Raw genomic sequence first — 19924 nt, forward strand, 5'->3', positions numbered from 1 at the left:
CTACACTATGCTCACAGGCTTAGTGGCACGCAGCCATTCTGTACTAAGCCTCTTAACATTGTTAAAACCAGTGGAACTTAACCAGGCTTGGTGATGGTGGGATATTTTGATAAAAAACATCTCTAGTATAGACAGGCCTGGAGGGTGAATTCCTGGGTGACTTTTATAGAAGAACCTAAAACTGCTTCTACAGAAGGATATTGCAACAAAGGTGAGATGCCAGAATTAATTAGCCTTTAAACATCTGTTAAAATCTGTGGGCCATATTGTAACGGCCCAGTGCAACAATACACTGTATGTAATCAGTCGCTATAGTATATGGAGAGAAACGGCAAAAAAAAGTTATCCATGTAAATAGTTCAGATATTTTTTTAAAAAGACTTAATCTAAGGGTATGTCTTCACTACCCGCTGGATCGGCGGGCAGCAATCGATCTAGCAGGAATCGATTTATCGCGTTTAGTCTAGGTGTGATAAATTGACCCCCAAGCACTCTCTCGTCAACTCCTGTACTCCAGTGCCACGAGAGGCGCAGGTGGAGTTGACAGGGGAGTGGCAGCAGTCGACTCACCACGGTGAAGACACCATGGTAAGTCGATCTGAGTACGTCGACTTCAGCTACGTTATTCATGTAGCGTAAGTTGCGTAACTTATATCGATATTTCCCCCCCCCCCAGGGCTAAGTGAATGGATGAAACTATTATGAATTGGTTTGGACCCTAAGTGTAGCTCCTGAGACAGGCTGCTGCTGATCATGTTGGTAGCACTTTTAAAATTTGGCTGCCCTGGCCTCCTGGAGTACTATCAGCGTGACTCTTACACATCTTACTTTCACGTTGGATCTGTTCCCATTTATTGGGTGTTTTTGTGTGGTGACAAGCTGTAAAATTATAAAGGAGTATAGTCATCTCATAGTTTGAAAGTTGTGAGCAAACAGCTTAATAAGTGGTTTTTTGTGAGGCTAAGTGACATTTGAGAAAGCTTCTGAATCTGGACAGACATGTTTATTGCTATCACTACCTCTTTAAAGTCTGAATAAATTCATTTGAAGCTAAGGTCAACTGAGTAAAGCTGTATCAATTACACCACAGATCAGTGTAATGTTAATATTTAACTTTTTGATGGTTAAAGTCAATGCATTGTAAAGCAGACTTGAGTAAAGAAAAGTAAAAACTGCAAGATGGGTACTGAAGGTTTAGTCTTTCTGTTTCCCTTTATTAACTGTTAGGACTTTTGTATAGAGATGAAACCATAGGATTTTATAGAATTTACTCTAAAACCCTATGGAATTTAATAGAAAATTAGATCATTTGTCTCTAGTTTTTTGATCCTGGATAGATATTCTATAGCAGGGATAAAATTTTCTATTAAATTCCATTGCTAAATTTCTCTACAGAAAGACGGTCCTTTTTATAATAAATTCTGTTAGACTTTCCCATACAGTTCAGTAGGGGAAAAGGTGGAGGGGTTCTTTCTTTATATTGCGTGAGAGATTCTTCCACTCTCATTGGGTTCTTGTTTTTAATTTTATTTTTTGTAAACCCTTTCCTTCACCCTCCCTCAAGACCTAGTGTCACAACAACCATCTCCCAGTTAGAAAACGACAGTAGATGGATCTTCCTGTGGCTCCTGTTAACATCATTCCTTTAAATGGCTGGAGAGATTTGTCTCTAAGAAACTTGCATCCAAGGGTTTAGATAATTAAGTGATAGGTGTCTTCTTCAGAATTTCTACTCACTAGGCAGCCAATTTAACCTTGTACTATTATTGAGGCCCAGTCCTGCTCTTCTTGAAATCAAGAGCAGCACACCCATAGTATGGAATTTTAAAAAGCAACTAAATATTTAGCAGCATAAATCCCATTGATTTAGAATGAGACTTGTGTTCCTAAGTCACTTTGGCACATTTGAAAATTCCATCTGTAATCTTTGGTTGGTTCAGGATCAGGCCCAGAGTTGTTATATTTCCCTCTGTGCCCTTCCATCCCCAACCCCCCAAGTCTTTAAACCATGTAAGGTGTGGAATGTTGTTTTATATTTGTTTCATACATTAATAAAATGGTACTTTTTATATACCCAGAAAGGAAGATTGATACTTTTTCTTGAATATAAAGTAAAGGTGCTATTTGTTCTCCTCTGTGGTTTAGTCATACGACTTGAATTAGCCACAATACACTAGAAATAAGGATACTGCTGCAATCCACATTTTAAAAATTCTGTTAATTTTATTTATTTATTTTTGCAACTGGATAGTGAATGTCTACAGACATTTCTGCTGTAAATTCTAACCGGTTGGCATTACTGTGCCCTATCAAAGTATCTATCTAATTTGATAATATAACTGTGAAATCATCTTCCCTCACCCTTTCTCAAAAATGAAAATGTGAAGAATGCAAGACCTCTCATGAACAGGAAATGGCCGCTCTGCAATTATTCTGCCTTCAAAATTAGTTTATATTGTCTTTTTAAAATACTGCTCAAACTCTTTCTTCTCCAGAAAATAAACCTGCATTAAGGGCTAGATTCACAAAGAAAATTAGGTGTCATGATACTGAATGTTGATGGATAAATTAATTAAAAAAGTCAGAGTACAACAGCTTCAACGGGAGAAACCAAGGGAGCCCCACATCAGAATATCCTAGACGAGGGCATTCACCTGAAAGGTGGCAGATCCCTGTTCAACCCTTTTTCAGCCTCAAATGGAGGGGAGACTTAACTGGAGATATCCCAGATGACTACCCTAACCACTGGGCTAAAAGTTGTGAGGGACTTTCTCTCCCCCATCTCCCTTATTTTGTATGAGATTGCCTATTAGGGGCCTGATCTAGTAGCTGAGGTCGGAGCTTGCTTTCTAGATCAGGCCCCGCAGGTGAATTAGGTGGAGGAACACCTATCTACCTACTCCTGGTTTGTGAATTTATGAGGACTTAGGCATTTGGATGCTTGCCGTGCAGTTGCAGTGCTTATGCTCAGAGGTAGAAATGTCGGTGCCCAGGAAACTTTACTGCAAAAATTTAGGTGCTGAGCGATTTTTACGTTCAGGCCTACAGGGTTCAGGGGCAGCTGACCAGGGTTTTGTGAATACCTGTGGGACCTGATTCTGGGATTTAGGTTCCTGCAGTGGCAGGCGCCTAAGTCCTTTTGTGAATCTAGTCACTAGTGCAGAGGCACAGGATCTTTGATTTAACTACACTGGCTGCACTTGAATACTTCAGTATTTTCCAGGTGTTTTGTTGGGTCCCATATGGAAGACAAACCTATCTGACACCTCAAGAGAATGACTGGGGAGGAATTCTGAAGGGATATTCTTGCACATGCTTCCTCTTCCAGAACTCTCTCCCCTGGATTTTTCTACAGTGGGACGATCCAGTCCAAAATATGTACACTTGTCTCCACCCCCTCACCTCCCAAGCCTCTCCAAAATGATGCTCCCTTTCTCTTTGAAGGGAATATTTCTTGTGGAGCCACATTGCATGTTTGATTTTTCCCTGTGATGTATAAAATACTAAGACAAAGCAAGAATCTACAAACTAAGGGCCTGACCCTACATCCCTTACCCATATAAGCAGGCCTACTGAAGTCATCTTAAAATGGTCATTCCCTCACTTCTCTTTCTGCCACATTCCTGTTCATAACAGCGGATAGCTCCCCACTCTGTTATGGCACTGGTACTATTCACCTGAGTAAGAGTCTTTGGTTAGACTTCTCTCAGCAATGGATGAAAAAAAGCAAAGGGTAGGAGAGGGCAAGAAGGAATGAATGTTACAAAAGTAAAAGGTCACTAGATATGGTTTTTGTTACTTTACACTCTTTCCTCTGGATTTAAAAAAAAGTATGGGGGCAGTGTCTGAACTGCAGGGGAATGAACATTCACACTGCTCCTTTGTTTTGGTGTTTCTGATTGCACTGCAGTTGAATACTGATTGATACAAATAGTTTCTGAATCATAATACCCTGGGCCAGTTTCCTTGTATACTGAGGGGTTTCCTAAAAACAAATAAACAAACAAAACCCTTACAAATCACTGACTGGCAAACACTATATTTCAGAAGCGTAGATGATGCCATGGTTTTATTCCACTTTGAGTGTCACTGGTTGGACATCTCAAAGCGTGACAAGAAGAGCGGCTATGACTTTGAAAAGTGTGTCAGATGTGACAGATTGGAAGCTAGCTGAAAATCATTTGAGGAAAAACATGTTTGTGGTGTACACAAGGGGCCTCATTGAATCCTAATGGTTATTACACACCTTTCTGCTAATACGGTTGTGCTGGTGGGAGCAGACAGACATAACTTTAAGTGATACATAAAATCCAAGTAGGGTAACTGAATACACACATGCTACTTCTCTCTCCCATGAATGGGAAGAAGAGAGCTTCTCAGATACTCTCTGAGATCTCATTCCCTAAATTGGAATAGGACAAGGAGAGAGAAGTTGAGGATGGGAAAAGAAAATCACGTGTGAGCACGTTTGCAATGGGCCTCCTGTCTTACCCCCACCACACCCAGGAATTTCTCTTTCTGACTTCTACCTGTTGGAGGCTCTAGTGTCTTTTCTCACTTCGTTGCCTTTCCATTCACACTGAATCTGGTGCAAAACAATATTAATAGAGAATAGGTAGAGATTTTTTAGGAAATCCCTCAGTATTCAAGGCTTTTCCCTTTTAAGGCTCTTCCTCCCAGATTGCTATGCCTTACAGGTGTGGTGGGGTAAGACTGCCTGAGCTCAAAGCGGGTTTGCACACCCCATCACAATAGGATATAAAACCTCATGGTTGCAAGCATAAACCAGCCACTTTGTGGGGATAGAGGGAGAAATAGGAAAACATATCCCCTATGGACACTTTATCTCATAGCTGTCCACGGTAAGTTTCCCTGCATCTTCTTCTGATGCAGCTAGTACTGGCCATTATCGGGCAGTACACAGAACTATATGGTTCACCAGTCTGATTCAGTATGGCAGTTCCTATATTTGTATGTTGAAGTGATGAGTGTGGAACAGTATCTAAAGATTAAATACAGACAGATGAGACAGCAGATGCTAAAGCTGGCAAGACTGGTACAGGCTCCCAAGATAATGAAAGCGAATTTTCTGTCACTAACTGCCTTCTCCTAAAGCAAGGAGGCAAAGACTAATGTGTGATTGATGTTCCACTTGCCAAATTATAGGTGATGCAAAAGATACAATGCTAGCAACCAGAAAAGCTAGTGAGAAGACAGAAGTAAATGAATTAATATTGATAGTGATGATCTTCTGTCAGCCAAATCATATTTTATTATATTTTCAGTTGTGTGAAGAAAAGGGTGAATGCTGTAGTAGTGTGTCATGTATCCAAAGAGCCACTGGATGTGAGATGCTAACTGGAAAGTGGTGTTCTTGTCTAGGAATAATTTAGTTTATTTGTACTGTGTAATCTCTAGGTACAGTGGGTCCTGTTGATATATTTGAAGGCACAGTTACTCAGTCCATCTGTATAAACAGATTTTTCAAAAACAAGGATGTCTATATGTCTCAGGTGAATAGAATTAATGCAGTAGAAAATGGGAGCCTATATCTGCTAAGGAAACAAAATTTGCAGAAGCCTCTGAACAGGAATGCACACAGCAGCTTCAGACCTTTTATGCATATATGATTTGTGTGATGCATAAGGAGTTAGGCATGAGACTTCCATTAATATTGATCAAAGATGCATGGAAAAGACACTCCACATTACCCTTAAAATGTACCCCAGGCTACAAGAGAGAAAATGCAACAGGAGTGAGGGGAAAGAGAACTCATACATCATAAAAAGTGGTAACAGGGAGTACAAATACTATCTACCTAAAAATCAGCTTCTAAATATTTGTATTCAGAACTTTGCATGTAACATTTTTTTTGCCAGTGTTTTAGTTTAAAAAAAAAATTGTAAAGGCCTGAATCTTTATCCAGGACTCATTCTGTGTAATACCTTGTTTTGTTGTTCTCCTAGAAATCAGTAGGACTGCTTGCATGATAAGGCATTACTCTACATGAGAATGGATGACAGAATCAGGTGCTAAATTAATAATTTAACCTTTTATTCTGATGGAAAGCTTGACTGTGGCAATCAATCAAAAAACATTGTAGCATTTTGTTGAGGCTTATTGCCTTTCTTTCACAGAACAAACTATTTCAGAACTGACCCAATTCTAGTGGAGTTCGTTTTTTGTTTGTAATCTTAAAATTTAAAATAACAGAACAGGTACTTTTTAACATGACAAGAAAACTTCATGTCAAGTTTTAGCTGAAGCAGATATTTATAAGCCTCTGGAAATCAATATTAACAGCACAAATGCTTAATGCGTTTATCAACAGTGTTACTAGAAGCTTCTATGATCTTTGCCTGTTCAGCAAAGGTTAAAACATGTCTGAAGATTAGTACCACTCCTGCTCTTTTAACAGTGAGGTTATTCACATAGCTTTTGACAAGCATGGTCTAATACTGCCACTATATTCCAAAATATCTTACTGTACCAGTATTTTCTGGGTTAGCACCGAATATGTTCTTTGCAAGGCTTTTTTTTTTTTTTTTAAATAGTTGGTCCTGTCACTGGCTAGCCAAATCACGAAGAGAAACAATTTAGCCCAAACAGGGTTAAATAGTGTTCAAACTCTGTTTTCATACATGGTTCAGAGTTCATCATAGATAAGGCCTTGTCGTTATGAAACATAGTTAATGTATAAAGAAAAGGAGGACTTGTGACACCTTAGAGACTAACCAATTTATTTGAGCATAAGCTTTCGTGAGCTACAGCTCAGTTCATCGGATGCATACCTAAATTCAGTGATATTATAGGACCCCAATCCTGGAGGCAAAACTGCCAGTGATAGCAATGCACAAAGACTGCAGGATCAGCTGGAGGGTTCCCCAGTCACCAGTTCCACAGCTAGGCAGAAAGCAACCAGAACAACAAGCCCTGTGTGCATGTTGCTCCCCTGCCGGTGGAAGTACTTCACACGGCTCCGTTGCTCCAGTTCATTGAAAGCTTCGCTGCCCGGTGGTTAAACTAGTCTGCAGGGAAGAGGAGGGGGGCAACTGTGCTAGGGAAGGAAAGTAGTTAAGTCTTTGAATTTGTTTGGATGGTGGATCCTGAATCTTAAGGCTTGTATACAAAGGAAAGCTATTGCAAAATAAAATTAGGGTGTGAACTAAAAATACAATAGCTATTCTGCACTAGTTCCCCATGTGGACACACTTACTCCACACAAAGTGGATTAACCTAAACCAAATGAAAGCACAGTTTAGGCTGTGTCTACCCCGAGGGAGACAGAAGTGTGATTCTCAGCGCAGGTACACACGCTCATCAAGCTAGCATGAATATAAATAATTCTGCAGCCCTGGTAGCACAGGCAGCGGTGGCACAGCTTAGCTACCCGTTTCAGGTGGGCTTGTACTTGGCATGGCTAGGTTGTGTCTCTGCTGATGTTCCCTGTGCTATCATGGCTACTGCTTTAGTACTATTTATACTCGTACTAACTCTCTTCGACCTCGCACGAGGATGTGTAAGTGAGCTGGGAACCTTAGTATAATATAACCTTAGTATAAGGCAGCCTTAGTAAGGAACAAGCATTCACATTGGGAACTCATGTGGAATAGCTATTCTGGGCTATTTCCCTGTGCAGACAAGTGTACAAATGTAGCAGTTTGTTTTATAAACATCTACCAGGGTATTCAGCAGTAGATTTCCTGTAAAATTTCCAGCTGACAAACCAAACCAAAGGCAAAAGCTGATGCATATTTTTACTGGTCCACTGTGAGTTTAAAATATAATAATTTTTAAACAATTTTAAAAATGTATTTGAATTGAAATATTGTATTTAAAAAAGCAACGGTGTGACATTATGATGATACTGTTAGCTAGAAAAAAAGATGGTCCTGTAGTTAGGGTATTAGCTTAGCACCTAGAAGACCCAGGTTCAATATCTTGCTTTGCCCCATGCTTTCTGTGTGACTGTGGGCAAGTCACTTGGCCTCTCTGTGCCTCAGATCACCCGTTTTATAGATGGGGATAATAGCACTTCCCTACCTCACAGGGGTATTGTGAAGATAAATGCATTAAAGATTGTGAGGTGCTCAGATACTATGGTAATTTGGCCATATAAGTACTTTAAATAGCTAAATAATATCAGAGCAACATAATCACAGGGAAGTGGTGATACAGAGTATGGTCAGATTGCAATTTATCTGGTTGAAAGGTTCATGTGTTGTATAATATTTATTTATCCAGTAAAACAGTTAAATTAGATGAATGATCCACTGCATTACACTGTGTAGAATAATACAGTAATGTTTGCCTACAGCCCTTCTTTCCCCATAATTTGAAATAGCCAAGATGAAACAAATTTAGGTCTGTACCCACAGCAGTATGATGCAGTGCCACTTGCTTTGCCAAGGTGACTCCAATTCACAAACTTTAATGCAGAAGGAAAGCAGCTTGCATGTAGACAGGTTTACAGTATTACAGATGCTGATGAGTAGGTTCAGTAAATCTCAGTTCATGTGTCCAGTCTTTAGATCCTTGGGCTGATACACAGTAGCGCACTGAAAGAGGTACTCTCCTTTAGACCAGGTGTTTAAACAAAGGTTCTTTTGCTCTGGGTCGTAGTGAGATCCAAAGATGCATTTTGGATGCAAAGATGCATCTTTGGTCAGGGAAATCAGGTAATCTCAACATTTCCTCTGTCAGTGAAACAGATTTGCTCAAACAAGGTTGTACTTGAGTGCCTGATGACAGTTGAATTCTCATATGCAGTCAGTTGCTTTGCTACCAAAATCCATCCCTTTACATTATAAAGCATTTTCAATATGTCTAATTCAAAAAGTAAAGTTTATAACTAAGTCCCAGTCTCATTCAATTTCATATTACAAAAGGTGTGAATAATGTGTAGCTGCATTCACTAATCCAGCATCCAACCACCACAGACTTGATTCTTTCTAAATTGTCCCCTGTGCTAATTAGTGGTTGCTATAAAAAATCAGGCATCAGTGACAACAAAATGAATAGTGGTCTGATCAGGTTAAGGGATGATAAAATCATATACTATTCAGTCAAATTAACTGAAGTCAAATGAGCATTTTATGTTTTAGCATCTTATCATTACATGAGACATCTTCCTAATCCCATTTCCCTAATTACATTGTATTTCTTGCTGGTGAAAAAAAGTGCTGTGTGATTTTAAAATATATATTTGCAATTAGTTTCTCCCACACTGGTCCTGTCAGTACTTCTTCTGCAAAGATTTCCAGAAATCCTTTGTTAGTCCTACTTTTACAAGAACTACTGATGCACTTCTTTAGGAGAAAGAAGATGAGGAGAGTAAGGAGGCAGGCTAATTGAATGCACAGAAAGATAAGTGAATATCTGATAAGAAATGCACCCTGTCCATATAATGACAAAGACTCTGGGTCAAGTTATCATTTACATGAAAACCACTTTACACTACTTGCAAAGGGCCCTTAGGCCAGGTCTACACAACAAATCTGTATCAGTATATCTGTTATCCAGGGGGTGTGAAAAATCCGCACCCTTGAGCGACATAGCTATACCAACCTAACTCCCTGTGTAGACAGTGCTGCATTGATGAGAGAGCTTCTCCTGCTGACATAGCTACAGCCTTTGGGGAGGTGGATTAATTGTTGACAAAGGAGCATCTTTACTAAAGTGCTACAGTGGTGCAGTTGCACTAGTGTGAAAACAAGCCCTTAGTGTAAATGAGAATCAGGTCCTGAGTATTTAGTGGAAAACAGCGTACCTGGGTTTTTAATGTTGGGAAGAATATGGGGCCCAGTCCTGCAGCCATGGCCAGATTCTGTCTAGTCTTATGCAAGAGGTCCCAAGAACCTTTCACCCCAGCTTCAACTCTGGTGTGCAGCCTATGTAGGGGGTCAATCAGAATAGCAATGTCTGTGATCGGGGGAATATAGAAACTTCTGTCCCTATGCTCTCAGGAGTGGACAGTACCCAAAAGGAGGATGTGAGGCCCACTGAACAGGACTGGTGCCCAGCAGGGAGAAGCTGCAGTCCATAAAGAAGTATAGTAGTGGAAATGCTCCCCTCCCTGTTGACGTTTAGGGAAGTAGAATGCTCCCAGTCTTCTTGTTCAGGTAGTGCAGCTTTACCAAAATGAGGCTTTTCCTAAGAGCCATACTGTAGTGCTGAGTGAGCTTGAAAGTTTTTAGGATCCTAAGGACTGCTGCTTTTGGTTCATCTACAATCCTTTTCTAACATTTTAATCTGCTCTTGACAATACTTCCACAGTCTACAACTTCAAGCATTCTCACGAGCAAGCAATGCTAAAAACTGTGGGCCAGAGCCTCATCTGGAATAAATTGGCATAACTCCAGTGAAATAAATGGAGCTACAGTCATTTACACCAGCTAAGGATCTGGTTCCAGGAGTAGTTTTTGTAGCAGGCACCACTATCAAATACTATAGCTAAAGTTGCAGATCTGATTCTATTATTATGACATCCTGGTGCTGATTCTGGTACACTGCTCCAATGGTATATAGGGGCCACAGTTGTACCACAGGATGCTGTAATGGAAATAAGTGAGATTACATATGTGTTCTAGAGATATTTTTAATGTTACAGAGTTATTAAAATCAGATGTTGCTTTTCTTCAGTGAATAGTATAAGTTTATCTTGTGCACTTTGTATTTACATAAAACTGGATTCTACATTTAGGTAAAAAAGATTTGAATGCTATACATAAAATTGTTTCATTGCTTACTTCTGCTGCCACCAGATGTCGCTGTGTTTATAAATAAGTGATGGTTCATCTGTTCTCTTCTCTTTTCAGCTTTTTTTCCCCTTTGACTTAATCAAGTATGATTTTAAAAAAGATGAACCGATTAGAAATAGGCATGGTTGGTGTGAGAAGGTTAAGAAAGGTAAGCATTCATTATAACAGGATATGTCCACCCTATAAATAACTTGCAGGTGTTTTTTTTTTTTTTAAATGAACTGTATTGTTGTGTTACAAGTGATAAAGCACCAACATCAGCTAATAATAACCTATAACAATCTGCCTACAAAATCAGTAGGTTTAATGACCTGAAGTGGTACATTTTTAAACATGTGAGGCTTTAGAAGCACAATCTGTTTAATGGTAGACTGCCTAAGGACAAAAGCACGAATAGGGAAAAGATGGTCTTTCTTTTCTGCTTGAAATTTCAAAATTTATCAGAATGAAAACCTTTTTAAGTGTCAGAATTTTCCAGACAATGAAATTCTGAGTTTTGACAAGTTCTAACTGTATCTGGGAAAATAGTGGTTCTGAAAAGATATTAGGCTTCACAGTGGACAAGCAACTCCATGTGAGCTCTCAGTGCGATGCTGTGGCAAAAACGGCTAATGCAATCCTTGGCTATATAAGTAGGGGAGCAGTGAGTAGGTTTAGGGAGATGATTTTTACCTCTGTATAAGTGATTGATGAGACAGATACTGTATACAGTTCAGATTTCCATATTTTAAAAAGCATATTGTAAAATTGGAGAAGATACAAAAAATAATTAAAGGGCTGGAAAAAATGCCTTACTGTGAAAGACTAAAAGAGCTCATTCTGTTTAGCTTATCAGAAAGATTGAGAGACTACCTGATACATGTATAAGGAGACTACCTTTCTGGAAGTTATGTGTTAACCAAACAAAAGTTATAGGACTCAATACAGGGGTAATTGGGTAAAATTAATGGTCTATGATATAAAAGAGGTTAGAGTAGATGCGCCTGTAGTACCTTCTGGCCTTAAACTTTATGAATCTAAGAAAAGCAAGGCAAAACCCTGTTATGTAGTCTTTTTATGCTTTCTCCAGGATTTGGTCCTAAACTCCTTGTAACGTTTTCTATCCCTTTTGGGTATATTTTTTATTGGAGTACTTTTCTCTGCTAGAACAATGTAACCCTCTGGTTTTACTGTTCAGAAAACGCTTTAATAAATGTGAGACCCTACAATTAAAACTTGTGTGTATGGGTAACCCTAGAATGCTCAGGGACACAACCAACCCTTCCAGGAATGCGCTGTATACTTTCTGTTTCGAACTAGTAGTCCATAGAAGTATTCTACCCATGCATTCTATGTGCAACAAGCAGACTTATTTCCTCCTCTCCTAACTTGTCTGTTATTTTCTGAAAATAGATTTGGTTAACTTTTATAAGTTAATTGGCAAAGAAAAAAAACTGATTCTGTATAAATATAATCCACTTTTCTGGCTTCAATGGAAACTGCTGTGGAGCTCAGTACTCTTGAAAATCAGGCTATTTAAATATGGATTTAATACCTAGCTTTAGACATACATTTTTTGCAAATCTTAGGTACTTTATTTTGAGTATTAAAAGGAAACTAATGCTGACAATTATAATTCACTAAGAAATGTGAGATCTAATCTTTCTTGGCAGGTGCACTTTAGTAAGTGATATCTCTAAAACAGAGCAGAGTCTGATCCTCCACTGCCTTGCATCTTGTGTAGTGATATTTATCCTGTAAACAGTTAATGGGGATAAGAGGGAAGGTCCTCTCCTGGAACAGTAACTGGTTAAAATATACAAAACAAAGGGTAGGAATAAATGGTCAGTTTTCCGAATGGACAGAGGTAAATAGTGGTGTCCACCAGGGGTCTGGCTGGTGCCAGTGCTGTTCACCATATTCATAAATGACCTGGAAAAGGGGGCAAACAGTGAGGTGGCAAAACTTGCAGATGATAGAAAACTACTCAAGATAGTTAAGTCCCAAGCAGACTGCGAAGAGTTTCAAACGGATCTCACACAAACTGGGTGACTGGGCAACAAAATGGCAGATTAAATTCAGTGTTGATAAATGCAAAGTAATGCACATTGGAAAACATAATCCCAACTATAGATATAAAATGATGGGGTCTAAATTAACTGCTACCACTCAAGAAAGAGATCTTGGAGTCATTGTGCATAATTCTCTGAAAACATCCATTCAATGTCCAGCAGCAGTCAAAAAAGCAAACAGAATGTTGGGAATCATTAGGAAAGGGGTTGATGATAACACAGAAAATACCATATTGTCTCTATATAAATCTATGGTATGCCCACATCTTGAATTCTGCGTGCAGATCTGGTTGCCCCATCTCAAAAAAGATATATTGGAATTGGAAAAGGTAAACAAAAATGATTAGGGGTGTGGAAAAGCTTCCATATGAGGAGAGATTAAGCAGACTGGGACTTTTCAGCTTGGAAAAGAGATGACTAAGGTGGGGGAAATATGATAGAGGTCTCTAAAATCATGACTGGTGTGGCGAAAGTAAATAAGAAAGTGTTATTTACTCTTCCTCATAACACAAGAACTAGGGGGCCACCAAATTAAATTAACAGGCAGGAGGTTTAAAACGAACAAAAGGAAGTATTTCTTCCACAGGTTGACAGTGCATTGTATGAACTCTTCGCCAGAGGATGTTGTGAAAGCCAAGACTATACCAGAGCTCAAAAAAGAACTAGATAAGTCCATGGAGAATAAGTCTATCAAAGGCTATTAGCCAGGATGGACAGGGGTGCAAAATCATGCTCGGAAGTGTCCCTAGCCTCTGTTTGCCAGAGGCTGGGAATGGGCAACAGGGGACAGAGCACCTGATTAACTGTTCTGTTCATTCCCTCTGAAGCACCTGGCATTGGTCACTGTCGGAAGACAGGATACTGGGCTAGATGACCATTGTTCTGATCCAGTACGGCCATTCTTATGATCTTATGTAATGTAAAACACTATCTTTCCTATTTGGCAGCAGTTTATATGCACCTTGGACAACTGCAAAGGACTACAGAAGGTGCAAGGCAGTAGAGCAGAAGACACACTATTGTTTGTTGGTCTCATAGGCTAATTCCACCATGTCGAGTTGGGTATCTAGTATCTTAATATTGTAAATGTAGGATATGTACTCAATTAACATTAATGTAAACATTAACATGAACTATCCTGTGATATCTTACATCACTATTCACCTTAACTTTTCTCTGTAGGTGAGGCTGGTCTTCTCATTTCCAAAGTGAATGCAAAGAATCCCTTCTTTGGTTATGCTGGGAGTAAGAAACATACAGAAAAGAAATTACTCTGCGAGGTGTTTAAGAAGGGAGACATTTATTTCAATACAGGGGATCTGATGGTTCAAGACCAAGAGAATTTTCTTTACTTTTTGGATAGGATTGGGGATACCTACAGGTACAATCACTATGTCCTTATTAAAAAGCATTAGTGCATGGGATAGGATAATATTGCTTGACCTGTTTTGCTCCTCTCCTCGCTCCCAAGTGTCTCTGGTTCATATCCATTCTTGAAGTATATAACAGTGCTAGTGTTTAATTTTGTGAGCAGCATGCAACCATACCTAACTTCATTTTGTGGCAGGTTTTCATTCAACGTTCCTCATGATCCTTCTCATGAGCATTCTAGCAAATGGTGGGCAAGGAGACTTGGCACACTGAAGTAGAGAAGTGGGGAAATGTATCAAACAAAATAGATGTCTACATTTGGTAGATTTAGCTGGATATAAATGTTGAAAATAATTTATTTCAGATTAGTATAGGATTTACTTGTTTTCATTATTTATTTATTTTTAAATGCAGCTGTTTTAGCAAAGCTTACTCTTATGGTGATCAGAGCATCACATTAACTGGACATGCTAGAACAAATGTAGGGTATATTTAGACCAATGTACTCATAATTCCTATAAAAGGTAATATTACTATTATTAATTTGTATTATTATAGTGCCTAGGAGCCCCAATCTTGGATCATGACCCCACTGTGCTAGGTCCTGTACAAACACAATGGAGTCAAGGCCCATGACTGTGGCTACTAGGCACAATAATAAGATAAATTATTATTATTATTATTTTATTATTAATAATAATATTAATGTTAGCTTCCCCCAAAGAGCTCATAATATCCATCAGGAGTACAATATGCCCATATGTTTTCATGAGGGTACAGTGTTTTGTTCTCCACTCCCGACTCCATTTAGATGGAAAGGAGAGAATGTTGCAACTACTGAAGTTTCTGATGTCATTGGTATGTTGGACTTCATACAGGAAGCCAATGTATATGGTGTTCCTGTGCCAGGTAAGAACCTTTTATTTCTAGAGGTTTTTCATTAAATTCATGCTTCTATTCCTCATAACTTTTATTTTTGCTTTACAAAGTTATACAATCACTTTTAATTAACTTGGCTATTTAATATTCAGCTCTCTAAAAAGCTCTTAAGAAGAGCTCAGATAACAAAAGATTGTGGATCAGCCATTTAACCCTGTACTTTGATTTATGTGGAATATAAGAGAGACAACTTGATGTTGTATTGTTGTTATAAAGGTTATTTTGCCATGAATTTGAGACTACTGCATAACTTGAATTAATCCTCTGAGCATCATTAATATGGCATCTGGGAAACCCAAACATTTGTATGGAAAAATAGAAACATTTCAACAGAGTGAGGAAGCAAAGAACTTTTAATCATTTAAATTAAAAAAAAAGTCACATTAAACTAAGCATTTGAGCTAGTTTGCTTTCATCTTTTAACGCAGTCCAGTAAACTAGTGCTGAGGGAGAATTTCCCTGGGAACCTAAAAAGAAATGAATGAAATATGTAAAACAGTATGATGATAATAAACAAAAAAAAAAGTTTGCCGAAAATGGTCTGGGCCTGATTTCCATTCATGCTACAGCCTCTTTACACCCCACTGGGAAGTTAAAGAGGTTTGAAAGTAGGTGCAAGTTTAATTTACTCACACTTTAAAGCCCCTTTACTCTGAAAGAGCAATGTAAAGGAGCCTTACTGTAACTGAGAATCAGGACTACTCTGTCTACAGTGGTCTCCATTGTATGTTCAACACTGGCCAACAAATAGTATAATTTTTACCCAAATTTTAAAAAAAAGGAATAATTGCAATATCTCACATGCCACTGTGGGACAACTTTTGGCAAATACTGAATTTTTAATGGCAGCCGCCCTCTGTGTATTAAAAGTAAGAGACCACATAATTGCAAGGTGATATAAAAAGGTTTATTGTTATGAGTTTAGGGTGGCTGCTTTACTCCAGAGTGGCAGAGGCACTCATCTGGAATAGCTTGCATAACCTGTGAGTGGATAATAAGGCTAAGATTTTATCACAGATATTTTTAGTAAGTTACGGACAGGTCATGGCCAAAAGAAAAATTCAAGGAAGCCTTGACCTATCCCTGACTTTTACTAAAAATATCTGGGACAAAATGGGGAGCTGCGGGTCCCAGCACTGCTTGAAGTGGGGCAGCTGTGCAGGGGGTAAGAGCAGCTTGCAGCAGGTGGGGGGCGTAGGGTACTCCTGCTGCCTGCAGCTCTGGGGGGTCCCCCCATTGCCCGTGGTGGCCAGGAGCTGTGGGGTGCACCTGCCTCCCATGGGAGCAGGGAGCTGTGGGTACCCCTGCTGCCATTAGAGGCAGCAGGGGTACCCTGCAGCTCCCTGCCCCCCACAGGCGGCAGACTGAAGTCACAGAGGTCACTGGAAGTCATGGATTCCATGACCTCCATGACTAAATTGTAGCCTTGCTAATAAGTAATGCAGTCATCCTAAACAGAAAAAATATTACAGAAAGTTCTAGAAACCTAAGCTATCTAGTTATAACTTTTCTTTTCTGCCAGTACTTAAGTTATTCTCAGACATTCCTATAATAATTTCCCCTATAAAATTTGTGACAAAATATACGATATGGTGATGAAGTATAAGGAATTCATTTGAGACTGCCTACATAACTCACTTATGGTTCTGGTACATAAGAGTAATGTAGTCATTCCACATTTATTCCAGTAAAGCTTTTGTCATTTTGTGTGTTCACGTGTATATTTTATCGTTTGATTGAAACATAAATACTACATACATTCTTAATCAGACAAATTTTCAGTATATTAATATATGATTTTTAAAGTCAGGTTACACTAAGATTGAAAATTTCCAGATTATGTAGCATATAACTAATTTTAAACTTTTTTTCACAGATCATGAAGGAAAAGTGGGAATGGTCTCTGTTACTTTGAAGCCTAATAAGTCATTAGATTTAGAACAAATGTATGAACAAGTTGTGACATATCTACCAGGCTATGCTTGCCCACTATTTTTAAGACTCCAGGTAATTTACATTTATTGTGCAGGACACACAAATATCACATGTGAACAGAACACTGACAAAGATCATAAAAGGCAATATGGTGGGTTGAAGAGAAGGTATCTGATGGTGTATTGCACAGATTGACCGTATGACCAGTCCTATTTACCATCTTCATTTATGATCTAAAAGGGGAAATTATACAGCATAGTAATGGAATTTGCACATTATGCTAAACTGGGAGGAGTCATGTACAGCTGTGAGGACGGAGATAATACAAAGAGATTTACAGAGATTAGAAACATGGACAGGGAATAACAAATTATATTCAGATTAATAAATGGTACCTAATGCATCTGGGAAAATAACCTGAAATCTATATAGTTAATGGAAGGGAGAGAGCTGGGAAGAAGTAATGCTGAAAGAGAAGGGGTGATAGTAGACAGCGAACTAGACGTGCATTTGCAGTGTGACATAGCCACAAAAATGCCAAGGTATCCTGTATTGGAGCAGAGTTAACAAACCTTCTCTATATAGCTCTGATGCTCCTGCACCTGGAATAGTATATTTAATTCTGAGCACATATTACCAGAGAGATTTTGACAAATTGAAGGGAGTTGAAAGGAACATAATATTATCAGGAGGCTGGAGGAAAGGTTAAGAGCAAACTGTGTATTGTTTGTGTAAGCAACAGTAAAGGTGCAAGAGGTAATGCTACAAATTTCTGAAGGGTGTTAATAGCAAGGGAAGAGAGGAATGATGTATTGTTATAAATTGGAGTAGCTGGATGAAACTAGAAAAGCAAACCAGGCTAAATAGGGAGGAAAAAATTTCCTGACAGACAGATATGAGGTTCTGACTAACCTACCATTCCCATTTCCCTCCCCCTTATCCCCCCCTTCCCTCGCCAGGAAGGAGTGATTTTAAAAATTAGACTAGGCAGAACATTACAAAGTATTTAGTAGAGAGCAATCCTGCATAGCAAGTGGATGGACTTGATCAGGGTTTCTCAAACTGGGGGTTGGGACCCCTCAGGGGGTCATGAGGTTATTACATGGGGGGGTCGCGTGCTGTCAGCCTCTATCTCAAACCCCGCTTTGCCTCCAGCATTTATAATCGTGTTAAATACGTAAAAAAGTGTTTTTAATTTATAAGGGGGGGGTCGCACACAGAGGCTTGCTATGTGAAAGGGGTCACGAGTACAAAAGTTTGAGAACCACTGGACTGGATGATCCAATATGACTCTTCCATCTTCCGTTTCTGGATATTAGTATGGGAACTTATTGGGGGAATTCAGAGATGCTCATTTACATTATAAATAGAGGCTCTTGATTGTGACAGTCTGTACTTTGTGAACATCTTCCTAAATTTTGTCTTTATAAATGTTCACAAACGCAGAGTAGTTAAGAAGCTGGGCTATTTCAGTCAAATGTGGGCTCTCCTATAAAGCCTTTGATTTGATACTACAGTTGCAAGATCCAAAATATAGTTTGCAACATTCTTCCCTCTTGTTTCAAACTCTTGCCCCATGCCAGCATGCGGGTTCTGTGGCTCAGTCCCTGAAGAGGGAGAGTAAGAGAATAAATTAGAGAGACATATATGTTTGTGTGTAGAAGAATATTTAATAGAGGGACAAGGAAACTCGAAATGTGGCCCAGCCTAGGCAACAATAAAAGGGCTAAGACCCAGATTGAATAGGAGGGAGGGTTAACTGTTGTCACCATGGAGCTGTCAGTCAGCAAGAAACGATTTTGCTCTGCTCCTTGTGGTTTTGGAACATAAGCAGGAAATTTCACGCTAGTCTTGATTGGGCCTCAGTTACTTAAGGGATGGACTGCAAATTTGTCATCACTGGGTAAACCAACCTTACACTTAAGTCAAGAAGGTAGGTGTCCATGCAGACAAGAGAAAAAGCATTAAATATTTCCACTTAACCTTAAATAATTTTCTTTCTCCCCTAGGAAACAATGGAAATGACAGGAACTTTCAAACAACAAAAATTTCGGTTGGTGAGGGAAGGGTTTAATCTATCTGCAATCACTGATCCACTTTATTTTTTATACAGTTCTAAAAAATCTTATGTTCCATTAACCAAAGAACTTCATGACAAGATCTTATCTGGGCAACTGAAACTTTAATTAGTGTTAAATTAACAGATTTGATAACTACTTTGTAAGAAGCAACAAAGGCACTAAGTAATATTTCTATGTAGTTTGTATTCTTGATATTTTGCAGCCATATCTTTTTGGATTCAGAAGTTTCACTACACCTTTCAGTTTTGATCGTCACTGAACACTAATAATTTTCTATCTCCTGAAACACCAAATATACTTTATATTACTTATGAAACATGTTTAAAATGTATCTTCTTTGTGATTTGGGGTATGAACGTCTTGAACCTATTTTCTATATCAGACATGAATGAGTGATAGTTACAGAAAAATAATAATATACACAAATAAATTATATTGGAAAAATATACTACTGTTAGTATTGTTGCTTGAGACTAACATCTATTTTACTGTACTTAATAGTTTTCCTTTAAATTTCATAAAGCCAAATGATTATTTATAAAATGTTAAAATTAAAAAGGAACTGAAGAAAGGTACGGAAAAAACCACAAACTATAATTTTCCTGCTCTATGAAAACATTGACTTAAGCTGCTTAGTTTCAATACATGGAAGGCATACAGCATACATTGTTCTTATCTCCTTCCCACATGGCATCTGGATCTTGGTTCTGTCCTCATCTGATTCCTAATCCACTTACCTTCTGCAGCATATTTAAATTCCTTGTCCACATGCAAGATGCAAGTTTAC

The 19924-nt window shown here is 38.7% G+C and overlaps 1 protein-coding gene across 1 annotated transcript in view; it reads left to right on the top strand.

Moving 5' to 3' along the window:
* SLC27A6 (solute carrier family 27 member 6) overlaps positions 1-19242 on the top strand; it is a 55741-nt gene extending 36499 nt beyond the window's left edge. The window contains exons 6-10 of the mRNA XM_073346228.1: positions 10818-10908; positions 13994-14192; positions 14994-15091; positions 16998-17128; positions 19066-19242. Of these exons, the coding sequence (XP_073202329.1) occupies positions 10818-10908; positions 13994-14192; positions 14994-15091; positions 16998-17128; positions 19066-19242 (696 nt within the window). The remainder of the gene's footprint in view (positions 1-10817; positions 10909-13993; positions 14193-14993; positions 15092-16997; positions 17129-19065) is intronic.
* The last annotated feature ends 682 nt before the right edge of the window (positions 19243-19924 follow it).

The sequence above is a fragment of the Lepidochelys kempii genome, chromosome 5, assembly GCF_965140285.1.
Source record: "Lepidochelys kempii isolate rLepKem1 chromosome 5, rLepKem1.hap1, whole genome shotgun sequence".
Classification (NCBI taxonomy): Eukaryota; Metazoa; Chordata; order Testudines; family Cheloniidae; genus Lepidochelys; species Lepidochelys kempii.